The 16,595-nt window shown below is 44.0% G+C and overlaps 1 protein-coding gene across 1 annotated transcript; it reads right to left on the bottom strand.

Annotated features, from left to right (window-relative positions):
- Nucleotides 1–230: 230 nt before the first annotated feature.
- On the bottom strand, nt 231–2,496 carry LOC123159565 (serine carboxypeptidase-like 34). The gene is made up of 6 exons (XM_044577395.1): nt 2,094–2,496; nt 1,905–2,012; nt 1,712–1,807; nt 1,504–1,596; nt 1,312–1,400; nt 231–1,233 (listed from the first exon to the last, which is right to left on the bottom strand). The coding sequence occupies exons 1-6, from the start codon at nt 2,380–2,382 to the stop codon at nt 403–405; spliced, it is 1,506 nt and encodes a 501-aa protein (XP_044433330.1). The 5' UTR covers nt 2,383–2,496; the 3' UTR covers nt 231–402.
- Nucleotides 2,497–16,595: the final 14,099 nt, after the last annotated feature.

The following is a 16,595-nucleotide window of genomic DNA, read 5'->3' as shown; positions in this document are numbered from 1 at the left end:
TTGGTGGGTGTTTGGTGACTTTTGCACAATTATGATGCTTTTTTTTTTTGGAATTTACTCTTCGGCTGGAGATGCTCTTAACAGCTGAATTCGGTCTGACCGAACCAAGCTTTGAGAGTGCACCTCAATGTACTGATCTGCACCTGAATGTACTGTTCGATCGGTCTGAAAGCCTCTCATTGTGATCAAAGTCCAGTTCTGCACTATTGCAAGTACAAAAATTACTTGTATTTCTAAATAAGATACTTGTATTTATTTACTAAGGAGCAATGGAAGTTCTGATTTACATACGAAATACAGCATGAAACTAGATTTTCGTTCAAACCTATTAGATCGATCGACTACAATCCATTCAAACAACCTCCAATATATATAGTTCAACGAAGCACTATTTCCCCAAGCTCAGGCGACGATGGGTTTGGGCGGCAATTCCTTGCCGGCAAGGAAGTGAGCGAAGAGCTGGCTGGCCTGCACGGGCGTGACGGTGGGCACCATATGGCCGGCGCCGCGGACGGTGACGAAGGTGAGGCCGTCGTAGTCCACCTGGAAGCCGCCGACCTGGTCGCTGGTGAACCACTCCCTCCACTGCTTGAGGGTCTTGAGGCCGAGCTTGCGCACCGCGTGGCGGGTGGAGGACACGGGCACGCGGCCGTCGGTGTCGCCGCTGTACACCCACACGCGGAGGCCGGCGTCGACCATCCTCTTGATCACCGGCAGCGTCGACGCCGGCGAGTCCTGCCAGTGCTGGAACAGCGAGTCGCTGCACGCGGCCCACGCGTAGGGGATGCTCCCGGTGGCGTTGGCGTGCAGCGCGTGCTGCACGTCCCGGCGGTTCAGGTACTCGGCGGCGTAGCTGTCCAGGCACGGGTCGTAGCTGTTGTAGCGCGGCCGCAGGGGCCTGCCGTTGTCGGACGCGGTGCTGGACGACCGGTGGAGGCGGCGCGGCAGCTGGCCCGCCGTGCCGGCGGGGTTGGCGGTGCAAGCGGGGGTGTAGAGGCTGTAGAGGTCGATGTGGTCGAACGCCCCGTAGAAGCCGTTCATGGCGCGGTCGCAGGCGGGGTTGCTGGCGGGGTTGTGGCCCGACGAGGAGAAGTCACTGCTGTTGCCGGCCTGGTCGAACCTGCAGTTCTTGTTGATGGCGTCGTAGAGCTCGTCGGAGATGACGGCGTGGTCCCACGCGTAGTCCACCATGCCGCGGTCGTCCGACGCCTCGTCGATCGCCGCGTTCCCGATCTGGGACAATTAGAGGTTTAACATCATCGACGACAAGATGGAAACATCTAACCGCAAATCAACAAATTGATTGCGTACCATGAATCCCTTGAAATTGATGTGCTTGCTCTTGTGCACCTTCTTGTTCTGCTCGACAATCTTCTCGGCGAGATTGGGGACGTAGTGCCCTACCAAATTTAGAAGATTGATTAGATTTTTGCATACTATTACGTAGTTAATGTGGAAACATAATCACGAGATTAATCGACGGGTAGTAGTAGCAATACTCACCGGCGTAGCTCTCTCCGGCGATGTAGAAATCGTGGCCCTTGAACTGCGGGAACCTCTCGAACCAGTTGACGAGGAACGTGTACGCGTCATGAGCTGATTCATTCACAAACGCATCCACTCGATCGAGTAAGTCAATTAATCAGAGAAAAGCTACGTAGAAAAGTATGCATGGGCTGGGTACTGGGTTCATGCATGGATGGATACGTACCAGCGAGCTCGTCGCCGAATCTCTCGAGATCGGCGGTGGTGTTCGTGTAGGAGAATCCGACGCCGGCAGGCTGCTCCAAGAAGAGCAGATTTGCCTCTGCAGTAGCACACGTACAGAAAATTAACAACTAAGATTACAACTATTTAACTGTAATTAGCAAAGTTGATGGCACTGTGAGTTTGTGACAGGGTACCTTTGTTCCATGCGTCGGGGTTGAGCCTGAGCTCAGGTGTTCCCTTCTGGATCAGCAAGGGGCCAAGCTCCTCCAGTGCTCCGTACCCAAGCGACGAGCATCCGGGCCCTGCATGCATGCAATAATATTTTTTGACTCTAGAACGACTACTCAGATCGATCGAGTCGAGTAGACGCTCATGGTGCGTACCTCCGTTGAGCCAGAGGACGAGGGGCTTCTTGACGACGTCGTGGGTGGCCTCGAAGAACCAGTAGAAGAGCGCGCGGCCGTGCGTCTGGTTCACAGTCACATACCCGGCGAACTGCCGGACGCCGAGCCCCTCCGGCTGCCCCGGCAGCGCCTCCACCAGGTCCGCCTCCTGCCTGTCGAACACCTTCGCAAACCCGTCGTGGTGGTGCCTCGCCGCCGCCACGGTCGTCGTCGACACGAGCGCGACCGCGAGCAGCAGGACGACCGCCGCCGCCCTCCACATCGTCATGGCCACTCGACGTACGTAGATCGATCGACCAAAGCCGCTCGTGAACTGCTACGTACGTGGTACTCTGCTCTCCTCCTCGGGGCGTTGTCCCGTGGGTATATATATGGCATCACGTTTAAAGTTTTCCAGATCGGATTTCGACCGTGTTTGGATGGAAATCAAATCTCTCGCGGGGAAAGAGATGGAAATCAAATCAGCTCGTAGCTGGCCGTTGCGATGCAGGATTTGGTTTGTCTGGTAAGTCGTTATTAGTCCGGTATGTATTACTCCTACTTACATCAGCATTGCTAGTATTTGCTACGTATCTGGACGGATTAAAACGCGGGCAGACTGGTTCCAGGAATCCAGCTGCTGCTATGCACGCACGCACGTATCTGGACGGATTAAAACGCGACGCGGCCAGTCTGTTGAAAAAGGATCCAGCTTGCTAATTTCATGCGATTCCATTGTATAGTATCTACTGTCAGGTTTTGTTACGAATTTTGGTCACGGGCTTGTTGTTGCATGTTGATTGATTTTTTTTTTGACACAGCATGTTGATTGATTGATTGGTTCGGTACCGAGACAGTACCTGACACATACTCGTATATGGTAGAGCTGTACGCAGGTACCATGTCACGTGTATGTCTACAAATACGGTCGAGTTAGCCGGTTTAGACCATGACACAATACGGCAGTACACAAAAGTAAACTACACGCTGAGAGGAGGTAGATTCACTAAGGGCCCCAATATACATATGATGTACTAACACCATCAGGTACATCGAATCCTGATCAAACGCATGGCAAATACTCGCTGCAGCGTGGTAATTATTTTGAAAAAGAATTGCACTACGTGGCAATTTTTCACTTTTGAACGTGGCAAATCCTATACATGAGCATGGCGATTTTATCAGTTTCGCATGGCAAATCTGATCGTTAAATTTTTAGTGTTAAAAATCTGCAACATTTGGAGCATCTCCAATAGATGTATTTTACATCACCTAAAAGTAGTACATGTAAAATTTACATCATCAAAATGTGATTTTTATATCATCAAAAAATGGCCAACTTCAACAGATGGTGTATAATAGACGATGTAAAACTAGTGCTCCAATAGATGATGTAAAACTAGTGTTTCGGCGGTATGCCAGTGGTGCGGGGGGCGGCTTGGAATCGGGCGTCGCAGTCGCAGGGAGACGACCAGCGTAGTCACGGAGCCTGAGCGGCGCGAAGGTGATGTAGATTCTCCAAATCGAGTGGCTTTGATTCGGCTGAAGTCGAGGCGTGCGGCGGCAGGGAAGCAGCGGAGTCACATGGAGACAACCGGAGATGGAGGTGGAGGTTGTGCGGGCGCCGACAGTGACAGAGATGCTTCAAATTAGGGACGGCGCGGCGGCGGCGGAGCGACTTCGATTTCGCTGATTTCAAGGCATGGAGCGGCGGAAAAAAGTGGTGGATCCGGCGACGGGGGTGGGGAGGCCGGATCTGCAGCGGTGGGGTGCGGCAGGGCCCGGCGGGCGGGCGGCGCGGTGGCAGGGTGCGGCGGAAGGAAGGGCGGTCGTGCGGTGGAAGGTTCTAGTGGCAGTTGGGCTTCGCACGGCGCTGCTGCGTTTTACGTCTAGATGTAAAATCTGTACCCAAGTGATGTATGTTTGCATCACTTGGTGATGCATTTTACATTTTGCATCAGATGTTAACATAGATGTAAATTTTTTTTCATCTACATCATATATTGGGGGGACGTTTTTGGGCCTTGGTGATGTATATTTCGGTTATTTTGTCATCTACATCATATATTGAAGATGCTCTTAGGCTCGCTAAACCAACACTAGAAAAAGAATTATATTTTTTGTGTGAAAAGGATCATATCTATTAGAAAAGTTCATCGGAAGTACAAAGTATCTCAAATATAATAAAAATTACAATAAGATTCCAAGACCACCACAGAACGATCACTACTACCGCCAGAACAAGCTGATGTTGTCCCTCCCCTACCGAAACCGGTTTGACCTTGTCGATGGCAGCCGGGAAGTCTTCATGCACGTGCCCCTAAGGACCAATGCTCCGGAGCCGCAGTCGTCGTCATTGAATCCTTGCATACATCTGAAGCACCTGACACCAAATCTCGCCACATGACGAAAAACCCTAACCTCACCGCTCGAAGTAGACAGTAGGAATCGCCGGAGATCCATCGACTATATCTAAATGGATGAACTGGAGGAGGATCAAAGTATGAAAGACAAACTCAAAGAAGAAGCGCCGCCATCTGCTCGAGTGTCGCACTTATGAAAAAAAAAACATACACTAAACTACTAACCTGGGCAAAGGCACAAGGATTCTCCTCCCCACCACCAGCCGCTGAAGCGGTAGGCAGAGGAGAGGCGAATCCACGGGCTCACCGGTGAAGCCCGGAGGCAAAAGTTTGCCGTAACCGGCTAGGATTAGGGAAGCAAGCGAGAGGATCAAAAAAATCATATGAAAAGGCAGGCAGGTAGGTAGTTGCTACTAGGCTGATCCGATTAACATGCATTAACTCATATCTGAAGACCAATTTGAGGTTTGGCGACAAAAACAGTTAACTATCAGATCCCCTAAAATGTACAATGCTTATAATTTTACCTCTTGCCTTTCTCAAAATCTGCTCTAGTAGTGCCTATATTTGGTCCTCACTTAAGCCGTTGGAGTAAACCTAGGGCCGCCTTCATTCATGGCACACCGACCAGCACATGAACATTTTTTTTTGAAACAATTTTTTAGCCACCAGGCCACAAGGACGCAGGTCACATGAACATTTTTCAATTAGAAGAGGAATGTCTTTCCGAAGACAGGAACATCTAAAAAGCACATAAAACAATATGTATATTCACACATTTTATTTTATTTTATTTTGCTAAACATGAACATCTCTCTGAGAAAATATGTACACTTTCTTTAAATAAAATTTTCATCTATGATTTTTCTGAAAATACATGAACATTTATTTTTCATATACATGCACATGTTTTCCTTCAAACACCTATTTTTCCCTAGATACTTGCACATTTTTTTATATGTGAATTTTAGTTTTGCAACATGTGAGCAATTGTTCACTTTTCTTAAAATGATCATATAAAAATTGTGAAATAAACATTTATTTTTCAAGGATACGTCAAGATTGACGTGTCGAGATCAGATATAGATAACAACAAGATGGCACAGAGCGTTCGTTACAGATTACCCATGGCTCCTAGAGCCAACACGTGACATGCCAACTACCCTAATCGTCAACCTATCCACCCTAATCAGGAGTGATCCCTCCTTGCGCACTAGAGCTGCCGCCCTCCAAAAATATTTATGGTTTAAGTTTATATATATTATTTTTGAAAAGGAGCACACCCCATGCATTTTAAGTTTATATACAAAAGGAAAATTTTGTATCGTATAACCGCACGGAACGGCATGTACAAACACCTATGAATCTGGAGAGACATTGCCTGCCGCAGATACAAGATGTGGTGGTGCCCACCAGATCATTTGTGCATTGGATGGCAATGAGGAATCCGATCTCACTCCTCAGTGGATCATCAATTTTGTTGGAGTTGGGTGTGGATTCTACAAAGATGGTGTTGGTTTAAACTTTCTCCGGAAGATGGCGTGGCACATGAGATTGCTGGCAATGTGCTCACTTATGGTTGTTTTAAAACGGAGACAAAAGATTCGACTCATCAATTAATTAAGAGGATGATAGTTGCTCAATTAATTAATGAAAACTCGGGCGAAAACCCGGTTGATGTGCTCACTTATGGTTGTGGCTTGCCACTTTTCTTAGAGCTGCCCGGGGATTCTGCTGATGTGTTGTTTGGTGACCATGGACGTGGGCCGAGGATTTCGGCAGCTTGTTACTACTCCTGGAGCTGGATGTGCGTAGTCGCCAGGAGCTTCTCGGAGGTGTTGAAAATACCAATTACTTTGGCCCACGATCATGGCGTGTGTGGAGTTGAATTGGCATGTTCTATTCAAGGTCATCAGAAGATGACAAGCTGCAACAACTATTGCTAAAAGAAAATGCCAGATGGTGCCATTTGGTGGAACCTGTGGTTAATCACGGACACGGAGGCCAGAATTTGGAAAGGACTCTCGGCTATGCTTACCCTCAACCCAAGAGCATGAGATTCCCCCAACAAGTGTGCAGCTGCTTGATTTATGCTCTACGGCCGGCCAACTCTAATTATGGTTCTGAATAGAAGGAGATCGTGCTACACAAATCTGGTTATGAGTTCCCTTTTTGATTATCTACAGTTCAATAGAAGGGGCCATTGCTGCCAATTCATTTGGGCAAACATTAGTGCTTCAGTTTTGACACTATCAGCTTCTTCAGGACATATGCTTACACCACTGGTGGGTTGGTGCTGTGCAGCAGGTAGTGCCGTATGGAATGAGGAATGACGGCATGGCTGACGCAACTTCAACGAGTAAGGTGTTGGCCAAACACCTTGGGATGCCATATGCTTGCATGACTGGTGTTATGCAGGTAGTGCCTTATGGACGTTATTCTTTTTGCAATGAAAGATCCTTGTGCACATCATGTTTTTTTAGAAAGACTCCTGACCTTTGCATTTGGGCGATGCATGCAGTTATTTTATTAATTATATGTAAAGACCTTTAAAGTAATAAATCAGATAGTCTGAAGCAATCATCTTGGCAACATCTGTTGTTACTTCTATCCACTTGATAAAGGGGTGCCGACCGTCCGAACTCAATACCAAAAGACATCACACCAAAACCTAACATCTAAAGTCGAAGGCCCCAACCAAGTCGTGTTGATTGGACACACACCGATACGGCGCACTCTCAGAGGCCGTCGTCGTTGTCTTCCACTGATCTATCTTCAGAGCGGGCACTGACGCGTCAACCTTGCCAGGACTGCCGTGGACGCCACCATGGTGCCAGACAACGCCACGATCCTGCATGTATCCATCCACATGCGTCCGCCGCTGAAACTTCATAGCGCCATGCCACCGAGATCCGCCGTCGGCCTTGCAGTAGATGTGATACCGCTCCTCCTCTTGTCCCCTCCAGCCAGCACTTGCTCCAAAACAATGCCCCCAGGAGGGAAAACGATGCCAAAGGCGTCATCATTGTCCGATCCGCTAGACCCAGATCTAGGGTTTCCCCTGAAACATCCCGATCGAGTTGACGTGACCTGCAACGACGGTGCCTCGAGAGACGTCAGAGACGCCGCCATCGTCCGCCAAGACCGCAGTCAGGTTCAATTTTCACCGGAAGCTGCGTCGTCCCGATCTCGCGGCTGTCTGGAACCGCGAGGAGCCTCGCCATAAAGACGTATGCTGCCGCCAGTACTCCAGCGGAGATCCTCCATCCCCTCACTGGAGCTCTCCTTGCGCCGCTGACCATCCACGGGAAGGATCAACGATGGATCTAGCTGGGATGCCAGATCCACGGCCGTTGCCGTCACCCATCTAGAGCCATGGAACCCACCAGAGAACCCCGGCGGCCATGGGGCCATTGATTGCCACCGCACGGCCAGGAAGCCGCACTGGCTGCCGTGCGAAGCACCTTGCCCGAGGCGCCCCAGTTGCCTCCAGGGTTGCCACCACATCCTCCTGCCCTAGCGCCTTTGGCTTCGGGCGCCACCGCCACCGCGGCCAATGCCAACGGCAACAGGATATGCTGGGATAGGGTTGGGGACGGGCGACGCTGGGATCTGAACCCCCTAGCATGGCTCTGGGGTTGTGCACATCATATACCCCCTCCTTCCCATAATGTAAGATGTTTTTTGGCATTAGTAATGCCAAAAGACATCCTAACACCTTGAGATTCTGGTGTTAACATTCTGGTGTTAACGTGCATTTCGTTAACTCGCGCTGAAGGCGCTCTCAGCTGGGCCGACCCATATCACTTTATTCTGTAAAATCCAAAAACGATGCAACGACCGGATTCAAACCTGAAACCTCTGCGTTCCTAGGCAACCGACAAACCACTACGCTATCCAATGAATTGGTGAAACCCTTGCTGATTTTCGTCTTTTATTTATTCAGTTCGTGGGTCTTTTTCTGAACGTTTTATTCGTTTTTTCTTTCTTTCCCTTTTTCTTTTTCATAAATGCGCGGATTCTGTTTAAATTCATGAACTTTCTCTTCAGAATCATGAATCTTTTTTCCCAAATACATGAAATTTTATTCAAATTCGTCAACATTTTTCAAATGTGTGAACTTTCTTAAAAAATTGATGAACTTTTTTCAAATTCAATGAGCTTTTTTTAAATCAATTTTCTTTAAATTGAATGAACTCTTTTTCAAATTCAATGAACTTTTTTCAATTTTGTGAATTTTTCCTAAAATTAGTGAACTTTTTTTAAAATCGATGAACTTTTTTCCAAAATTGGTGAACTTTTTTGCCAAATTGATGAACTTTTTCAGATTATTTGAACTTTTAAAAATCAATGAACTATTTTGAAAAAGTTCAAAATTGATGAACTTTTTTTCAAATTGGATCAATTATTTCTTCATATTGATGAACTTATTTTCAAAATCATTGAACTGTTTCCAAAGTGATGAACTTTTTTTCTCAAATTCAGTGAATTTTTTAAACTTTTTTCAAAATTGATGAACTTTAGTCAAAATCGATGAACTTTTTGTGAAAAAACTGACTACAGTTTTGCAAATTCATAAAATTATATCAAATTCATTTTCTTCTAATGGAATGCACATATTTACATATTTGTATTTTTTCAAAGTTAATATACTTTATGATTTCATTAACTTTATAAAATTTATAGAAAACCCGCAAGTAGTTTTTTTAATTGCCAGGGTTTTTCACAAGTGTTCGCAAGAAAAAACATCCAGGAATAAGTATCTAGGGAGAACATGAGCGTTCTCAGAGCTCAGCGAATGTCGGCCGTCGGATCGGTTTCTTGATGCGTTTTGGACCGTGTGATCTCGCCCTCGGATGCTATCGGCCGTTGGATCAAATCAAAACACCGCTATAATGAATAGTGATGAAGCACTCGTGCCACTTGCTGGTTTTCATCTTTTATTTATTTCTTCAGTTCGTGGGTCTTTTTCTGAATGTTTTATTCAGGTTTTTTCTTTCTTTCCCTTTTTCTTTTTCATAAATGCGCGGATTCTTTTCAAATTCATGAACTTTCTCTTCAGAATCGATGAATCTTTTTTCCCAAATACATGAAATTTTATTCAAATTCGTCAACATTTTTCAAATGTGTGAACTTTCTTAAAAAATTGATGAACTTTTTTCAAATTCAATGAGCTTTTTTTCAAATCAAATTTCTTTAAATTGCCCTGTTCAGGAATTCATCCGATTAACCAGTTAAATTGCCGATTAATCCCTATTTGTAGGATCACCGAGTAGCCTATAAACCGATAAATCATCCAATTAATTGATTAAATGGCTATTAACTTGCCGATTAGCCGATTAATCCCCTACTCACCTGGCAACCGAGCAGCTACCAGTTAACGATTTCCTTAACAATGTTAAATTGAATGAACTCTTTTTCAAATTCGATGAACTTTTTTCAATTTTGTGAACTTTTCCTAAAATTGGTGAACTTTTTTTAAAATCGATGAACTTTTTTCAAAAATTGGTGAACTTTTTTGCCAAATCGATGAACTTTTTCGGATTTTGTGAACTTTTAAAAAATCAATGAACTATTTTGAAAAAGTTCAGAATTGATGAACTTTTTTTCAAATTGGATCAATTATTTCTTCATATTGATGAACTTATTTTCAAAATCATTGAACTGTTTCCAAAGTGATGAACTTTTTTTCTCAAATTCAGTGAATTTTTTAAACTTTTTTCAAAATTGATGAACTTTAGTCAAAATCGATGAACTTTTTGTGAAAAAACTGACTACAGTTTTGCAAATTCATAAAATTATATCAAATTCATTTTCTTCTAATGGAATGCACATATTTACATATTTGTATTTTTTCAAAGTTAATATACTTTATGATTTCATTAACTTTATAAAATTTATAGAAAACCCGCAAGTAGTTTTTTTTAATTGCCAGGGTTTTTCACAAGTGTTCGCAAGAAAAAACATCCAGGAATAAGTATCTAGGGAGAACATGAGCGTTCTCAGAGCTCAGCGAATGTCGGCCGTCGGATCGGTTTCTTGATGCGTTTTGGACCGTGTGATCTCGCCCTCGGATGCTATCGGCCGTTGGATCAAATCAAAACACCGCTATAATGAATAGTGATGAAGCACTCGTGCCACTTGCTGGTTTTCGTCTTTTATTTATTTCTTCAGTTCGTGGGTCTTTTTCTGAATGTTTTATTCAGGTTTTTTCTTTCTTTCCCTTTTTCTTTTTCATAAATGCGCGGATTCTTTTCAAATTCATGAACTTTCTCTTCAGAATCGATGAATCTTTTTTCCCAAATACATGAAATTTTATTCAAATTCGTCAACATTTTTCAAATGTGTGAACTTTCTTAAAAAATTGATGAACTTTTTTCAAATTCAATGAGCTTTTTTTCAAATCAATTTTCTTTAAATTGCCCTGTTCAGAAATTCATCTGATTAACCAGTTAACTTGCCGATTAATCCCTATTTGTAGGATCACCAAGTAGCCTATAAACCGATAAATCATCCGATTAATTGATTAAATGGCCATTAACTTGCTGATTAGCCGATTAATCCCCTACTCACCTGGCAACCGAGCAGCTACCAGTTAACGATTTCCTTAACAATGTTAAATTGAATGAACTCTTTTTCAAATTCGATGAACTTTTTTCAATTTTGTGAACTTTTCCTAAAATTGGTGAACTTTTTTTAAAATCGATGAACTTTTTTCCAAAATTGGTGAACTTTTTTGCCAAATCGATGAACTTTTTCGGATTATGTGAACTTTTAAAAAATCAATGAACTATTTTGAAAAAGTTCAGAATTGATGAACTTTTTTTCAAATTGGATCAATTATTTCTTCATATTGATGAACTTATTTTCAAAATCATTGAACTGTTTCCAAAGTGATGAACTTTTTTTTCTCAAATTCAGTGAATTTTTTAAACTTTTTTCAAAATTGATGAACTTTAGTCAAAATTGATGAACTTTTTGTGAAAAAACGGACTACAGTTTTGCAAATTCATAAAATTATATCAAATTCATTTTTTTCTAATGGAATGTACATATTTACATATTTGTATTTTTTCAAAGTTAATATACTTTATGTTTCATTAACTTTTTAAAATTTATAGAAAACCCGCAACTAGTTTTTTTTAATTGCCAGGGTTTTTCACAAGTGTTCGCAAGAAAAAACATCCAGGAATAAGTATCTAGGGAGAACATGAGCGTTCTCAGAGCTCAGCGAATGTCGGCCGTCGGATCGGTTTCTTGATGCGTTTTGGACCGTGTGATCTCGCCCTCGGATGCTATCGGCCATTGGATCAAATCAAAACACTGCTACAATGAATAGTGATGAAGCACACGTGCCACCGCGTGTAAAATTGGGTGGCCGCCGAGGGCATTTCCGTCATTTCATGTGTAGCGTAGAAAACCGCAATGGCTCCCGTGGAGAACCCAGCGCCTGCACCTCTCCCGCACTCACGTCGCTCCCTCTCTCTCTCCCTCCAAACCCTGACCCGCGCCAGCCAGCCTGCCCCGCTGCCGCCGCTCGCCGCCGTCGCCATCTGCCGCCGCAGCCCCGGCACCCATTCTCATCCCGTCTTGTGCGAGGTCGCTCCCACGTCGCCGCCATCTCCTTCATCCAGCCGGCCGCCGCCTTGGCCTCCTCCTCCACCTCCCCTCCCGTCCTCTTCCTCCCTCATCTCTTCCCCGTCGTCAGGCTGCATGCTGCTCCACCCTTCCTCCTCCCCTCCCATCATCCCCTCCCTAACCTTAGGAGTGGATGAGGATGCTAAGCCGCTGCACACCGCCGGCCCTCGGCACCTCCTGCTCGACCGCATCAAGGAAGCACTGGACCTTCATCCTTACGTCCGTGCGCCTCTGGGAAGAAGATGACCCGAGGTAAGGTTCCTTCGAATTCTTTATTTGTTTCTTATATTGGAGATGCGGGTCAGCTGATTTGGGGTGCCATGAGGCATTTAAATAGAGCACATGTGTTCATCTTACGTGAGTTAAAATCTACAGCATATGTTCTAATGCCATTTAGTTTGGTAGAATTCCTCTCTCTCACCCATATATGCTACAGATGGAACAATGAACTGAGTTAAAATGAATTGTGGCTTGTTCTAGCTTAAAAAACAATATGCTATAGATGTAAAATTAGTTGTGACTAACCAGAACAACCTTTGTGCATGGATACTAAGTGTGGTTCTTTATTTGATTGAACGCCGCTCCTTCCATTTTGTGCTTATTATTTTGCATGGCGTGATTTGAGTTCAAGGGCATAAGGTTGTGCTTATTATTAGTTGTTGCGTCTGTGATTTGAGGATCTATAATTCAAGAACTACAGTATGCTCCATCTTTGATTAGAGGTGTAGGTCGTACCAGTTTTTTGGTCTTTATATTGGTGATTTCGTTCTGTTAGGAGGTCGCTACCTAAGGAATAAATTACTAGCGAAGGAGCAGCTGATGTATGAACATCATTGGGTTCAAGGAGTAAATTATTATGGTTTGGCAGAAATGTCAGTTTATTACTATTACATGAAATCTATAACCTATGCTAATGTGTGCAATCTGGACAAGGAGGACAACTATTTTTTGGGGGCCTAATTCTTATGTAATTTCTCTCTATGTTGCAGAACTCCCTACTCTCATTTGGTGCACCCCAGTATGTAGTGTCAGTGATTGCAATGCCCCCAGGAATATTAAACCGTATATATAGTCAATGATTTCAACGCCTCTAGGGATATACCAAGAAATATTTAGCTATCCATTGCAGGTAAATGTATTTTCTAAAGATGTGCAAGTGCCTTTCATCATCTATTTTGTGTGAATATCCTTTGTTAGCAATTTATGTTTTAGTTGTAACTTTTTTGAACAAGTTTGGGCCAATCAAGGCCAGTGTTCTTTGAAATCATGTGTTGCCTTTTAGGCATGATCTTACTGTTGCATCTTTTGTTACCATGATGATGATGGATTACCTTGATGACAAGGAAAAGTTGATAACATATTATTTTCCTCTTTGACTGATGCAGCTGAATCTCTTAAGCTATTATATGTGCCTTTTCGTATGTCAGCTTCAACTGACTATTCTTCACATGGTTTAACTGGATGCATTTTTCTCTTCATCATTTCCACTGTATGCTTGTTTTCTAGGTATCTTGCAAGATATGTTGTCACTAAAACTTATATGATCCATATTATCCTACAATTATTTTATAGTAATTTGAACAAACAAGTTGATCTTATTATAACTTGGTCTATACTGCCTTTTCTTATTGGTTGTTCAGTATACATACATATCACTCTATTAGATTTTCCAATGCTATCGATATGCTTTTGTGGGTTAGCTGATGCCTTGCAACCACTGACTTGCTTAGGTGCTACTAATGTTTTTTTTGCTTTTGTATACATAGATAGTTATTTTCTTCGGGGGAAATTTTAAACTTCCCGTCACCATGGATCTATGGCCATCTACTTTAGTTGTTATGTGATGATCTGCTGCACTTGGCATATTAGGAGTTGATGATTTAGATCTGGAAGGAAATGTAACTTTGACATTGTATATTGCAAACTTTATCCTAATGAATATTTATAATCAAGTCTGATTGATTGAGACATGCTTCTAAGACAAGTACAGTAGTAGTTACATTAGCAATATGAATTTATCTTTGACTTAAAACTCTGGATCTTTTCTAAAGATGAATCAACAATATTGCAATTTATATCTTGTTTTTTCCAATGGATGCATGTCCATCCCCTGTTTATCAATTGTGTGTTTCCTTACTTAATCAAGAAATGTCTTAATTTCTTGGCTGGTATGTTGAAGAATATTTGAAAATATAAATGCTTCCTTCTTTTGAATAATCGGGTTCCCTTTTGCTAGATCAAGAAACATCTTAATTTCTCAGCCCTGTTCTCCCCGTCGAGCTTGGCCCTTGCCATCACTGGGAGCAGACTGGGCTCAAACTTGAATTGCTCTGTTTCGGGACTTAAACCTTCTTCAGTTATGAAATCACAGATATCTTGCACGCATAGAAAGAAACTTGGATGTTCTTCACAAAGGTGTTTTTTACATGTAGGTGCCTTCTTTTAATCTATGCATGACCCAGGTTTCTGTGATGTGCAGTTTGGCCTATGAGCTTGCCGATACGTGCTTTCTTGACCTTGCGACACACCGTCCTCCTCCCCTGACCGCCTAATAGGTCTATCCTTCTTACTCTAGCAGCAGAAACTGAAGCAGCTAGGGTGCACCACCGTATTGCCCATTATCTTTATGCCCCTCTTCCACCAATAATTACCTTGCAATAATGTAGTTCCAGTCTTTGTTTTGTATAGGGTTTCTTAATCCTGGTTAGCTTCAATTGATTGATTCAGGCAGATCATGGAGGCTGGTTCTCACATTTCTATTTAGGGAATTCTTCGATTGATATTGAAATGACTGCTGGTTAGGTAATTAGTTCACACGTAGGAGTGTCATACCTCATCTCTTCATGCAAATATAGTACATCAAATTTTCTATTTGCGTTGTGTGCTCCTTGGAGATGTTAACTGAACTTCAAATCCGTTGTTTGTTTTTCTAAGATTATTTCAGACCTGAGAACTTGGGGTCTGTTTAGAGTTACATATTTTGTAGAAGGCTGTCGTGCTGCTATACTACCAACAAATCACAAATGGTTGTTAGATATTTAGATGGATTTGTCGAGTTAACCACCGTATTTATCATTTCTTTAAAGGTTAATAGTTGAAAGGATCGATATAGTTGACTAGAGGGGGGTGAATAGGCAACTAACAATTTTTTGCTTTTCTTTACCAATTCCAACTTTGCATCAAAGCAGGTTGTCTAGATATGCAACTAGGTGAGCAACCTATATGATGTGATAACAACAAGCACACAAGCAAGCAAGATATGCAACACAAAATAAGCTTGCACAAGTAAAGGTGAGAGATAACCAAAAGGGGAACCGATGGAGACGAGGATGTGTAACCGAAGTTCCTTCCTTTTGAGGGGAAGTACTTCTCCGTTAGAGCGGTGCGGAGGCACAATGCTCCCCAAGAAGCCACTAGGGCCACCGTATTCTCCTCACGCCCTCACACAATGCGAGATGTCGTGATTCCACTATTGGTGCCCTTGGAGGCAGTGACCGAACCTTTACAAACTATGTTGGGGCAATCTCAACAACTGAATTGGAGGCTCCCAACGACACCACGAAGCTTCACCACAATGGACTATGGATCTGAGGTGACCTCAACCATCTAGGGTGCTCAAACACCCAAGAGTAACAAGATCTGCAAGGGATTAGTGGGGGGAATCAAATTTCTCTTGGTTGAAGTGTAGATCGGGGCCTTCTCAACCAATCCCGAGGAAATCAACAAGTTTGATTGGCTAGGGAGAAAGATCGGGCGAAAATGGAGCGTGGAGCAACAATGGAGCTTTGGGGGAAGAGGTGAGTCAACTTTGGAGAAGAAGACCTCCTTTTATAGTGGGGGGAACAATCCAACCATTACCCCCCAAAACAGCCCCACAGAGGGTGGTACTACCGCAGGGGCCAACGGTACTACCGCTGGGCCCAGCGGTACTACTGCTCCCCCTTGTGGTACTGTCGTGTAGTCTGGGAGGGCTAGAACATGTGTATGAATCTGACCCAGTGCGGTACTACCGCGGTATAGTGCGGTACTACCGCTCATGATCGGTACTACCGCGTCTATTGCCGCTGCTTAGTGCCGCACAATCCGACACGAGGGGTGACCCCCTCGAGTTGAGGCGGTAGGAGCCCTACTGCGGCGGTACTACGGCTGAGGACCCCCAGGTGGTACTACCACTGCAAAGCGGTACTGCCGCCTGTGGCTCTTGAGTGGTACTACCGCTGGGCACCTCGGTACTACCGCTGGGACCAAAACATGCACATCGGAAGGAAATGAAAGCTCCATCGAGGCGGGAAGGGTCAGAGGGTGCGAAGAGGATGTGTACGTGTTGATTCCACCCTAGCCTTACCAAAGCGGATCCCCTCTTGATAGTATGGTGACTCCTTCGAAACCAGTCCACCAAAACAGAAACGAAAGAGCTACACCGTCTTTGATTAAAACTCTGAGGGGAAGGAATCGTCTCAGCCCAAAGGATGAATCTCTGAAATGCTCAAAGCACACGATT

This window comes from Triticum aestivum, chromosome 7B (genome assembly GCF_018294505.1).
Source record: "Triticum aestivum cultivar Chinese Spring chromosome 7B, IWGSC CS RefSeq v2.1, whole genome shotgun sequence".
Taxonomy (NCBI): Eukaryota; Viridiplantae; Streptophyta; class Magnoliopsida; order Poales; family Poaceae; genus Triticum; species Triticum aestivum.
This window is presented reverse-complemented; position numbering and strand designations above follow the sequence as displayed.

Excerpts from the sequence above, each read along its gene's own strand:
- LOC123159565 (XM_044577395.1), bottom strand. The coding sequence starts at position 2,382 with ATGACGATGTGGAGGGCGGCGGCGGTCGTCCTGCTGCTCGCGGTCGCG. Across the intron at positions 2,013-2,093 it reads CGTCCTCTGGCTCAACGGAG|GGCCCGGATGCTCGTCGCTT; the intron begins GTACGCACCATG and ends GCATGCATGCAG. Across the intron at positions 1,597-1,711 it reads ATTCGGCGACGAGCTCGCTG|CTCATGACGCGTACACGTTC; the intron begins GTACGTATCCAT and ends TGAATGAATCAG.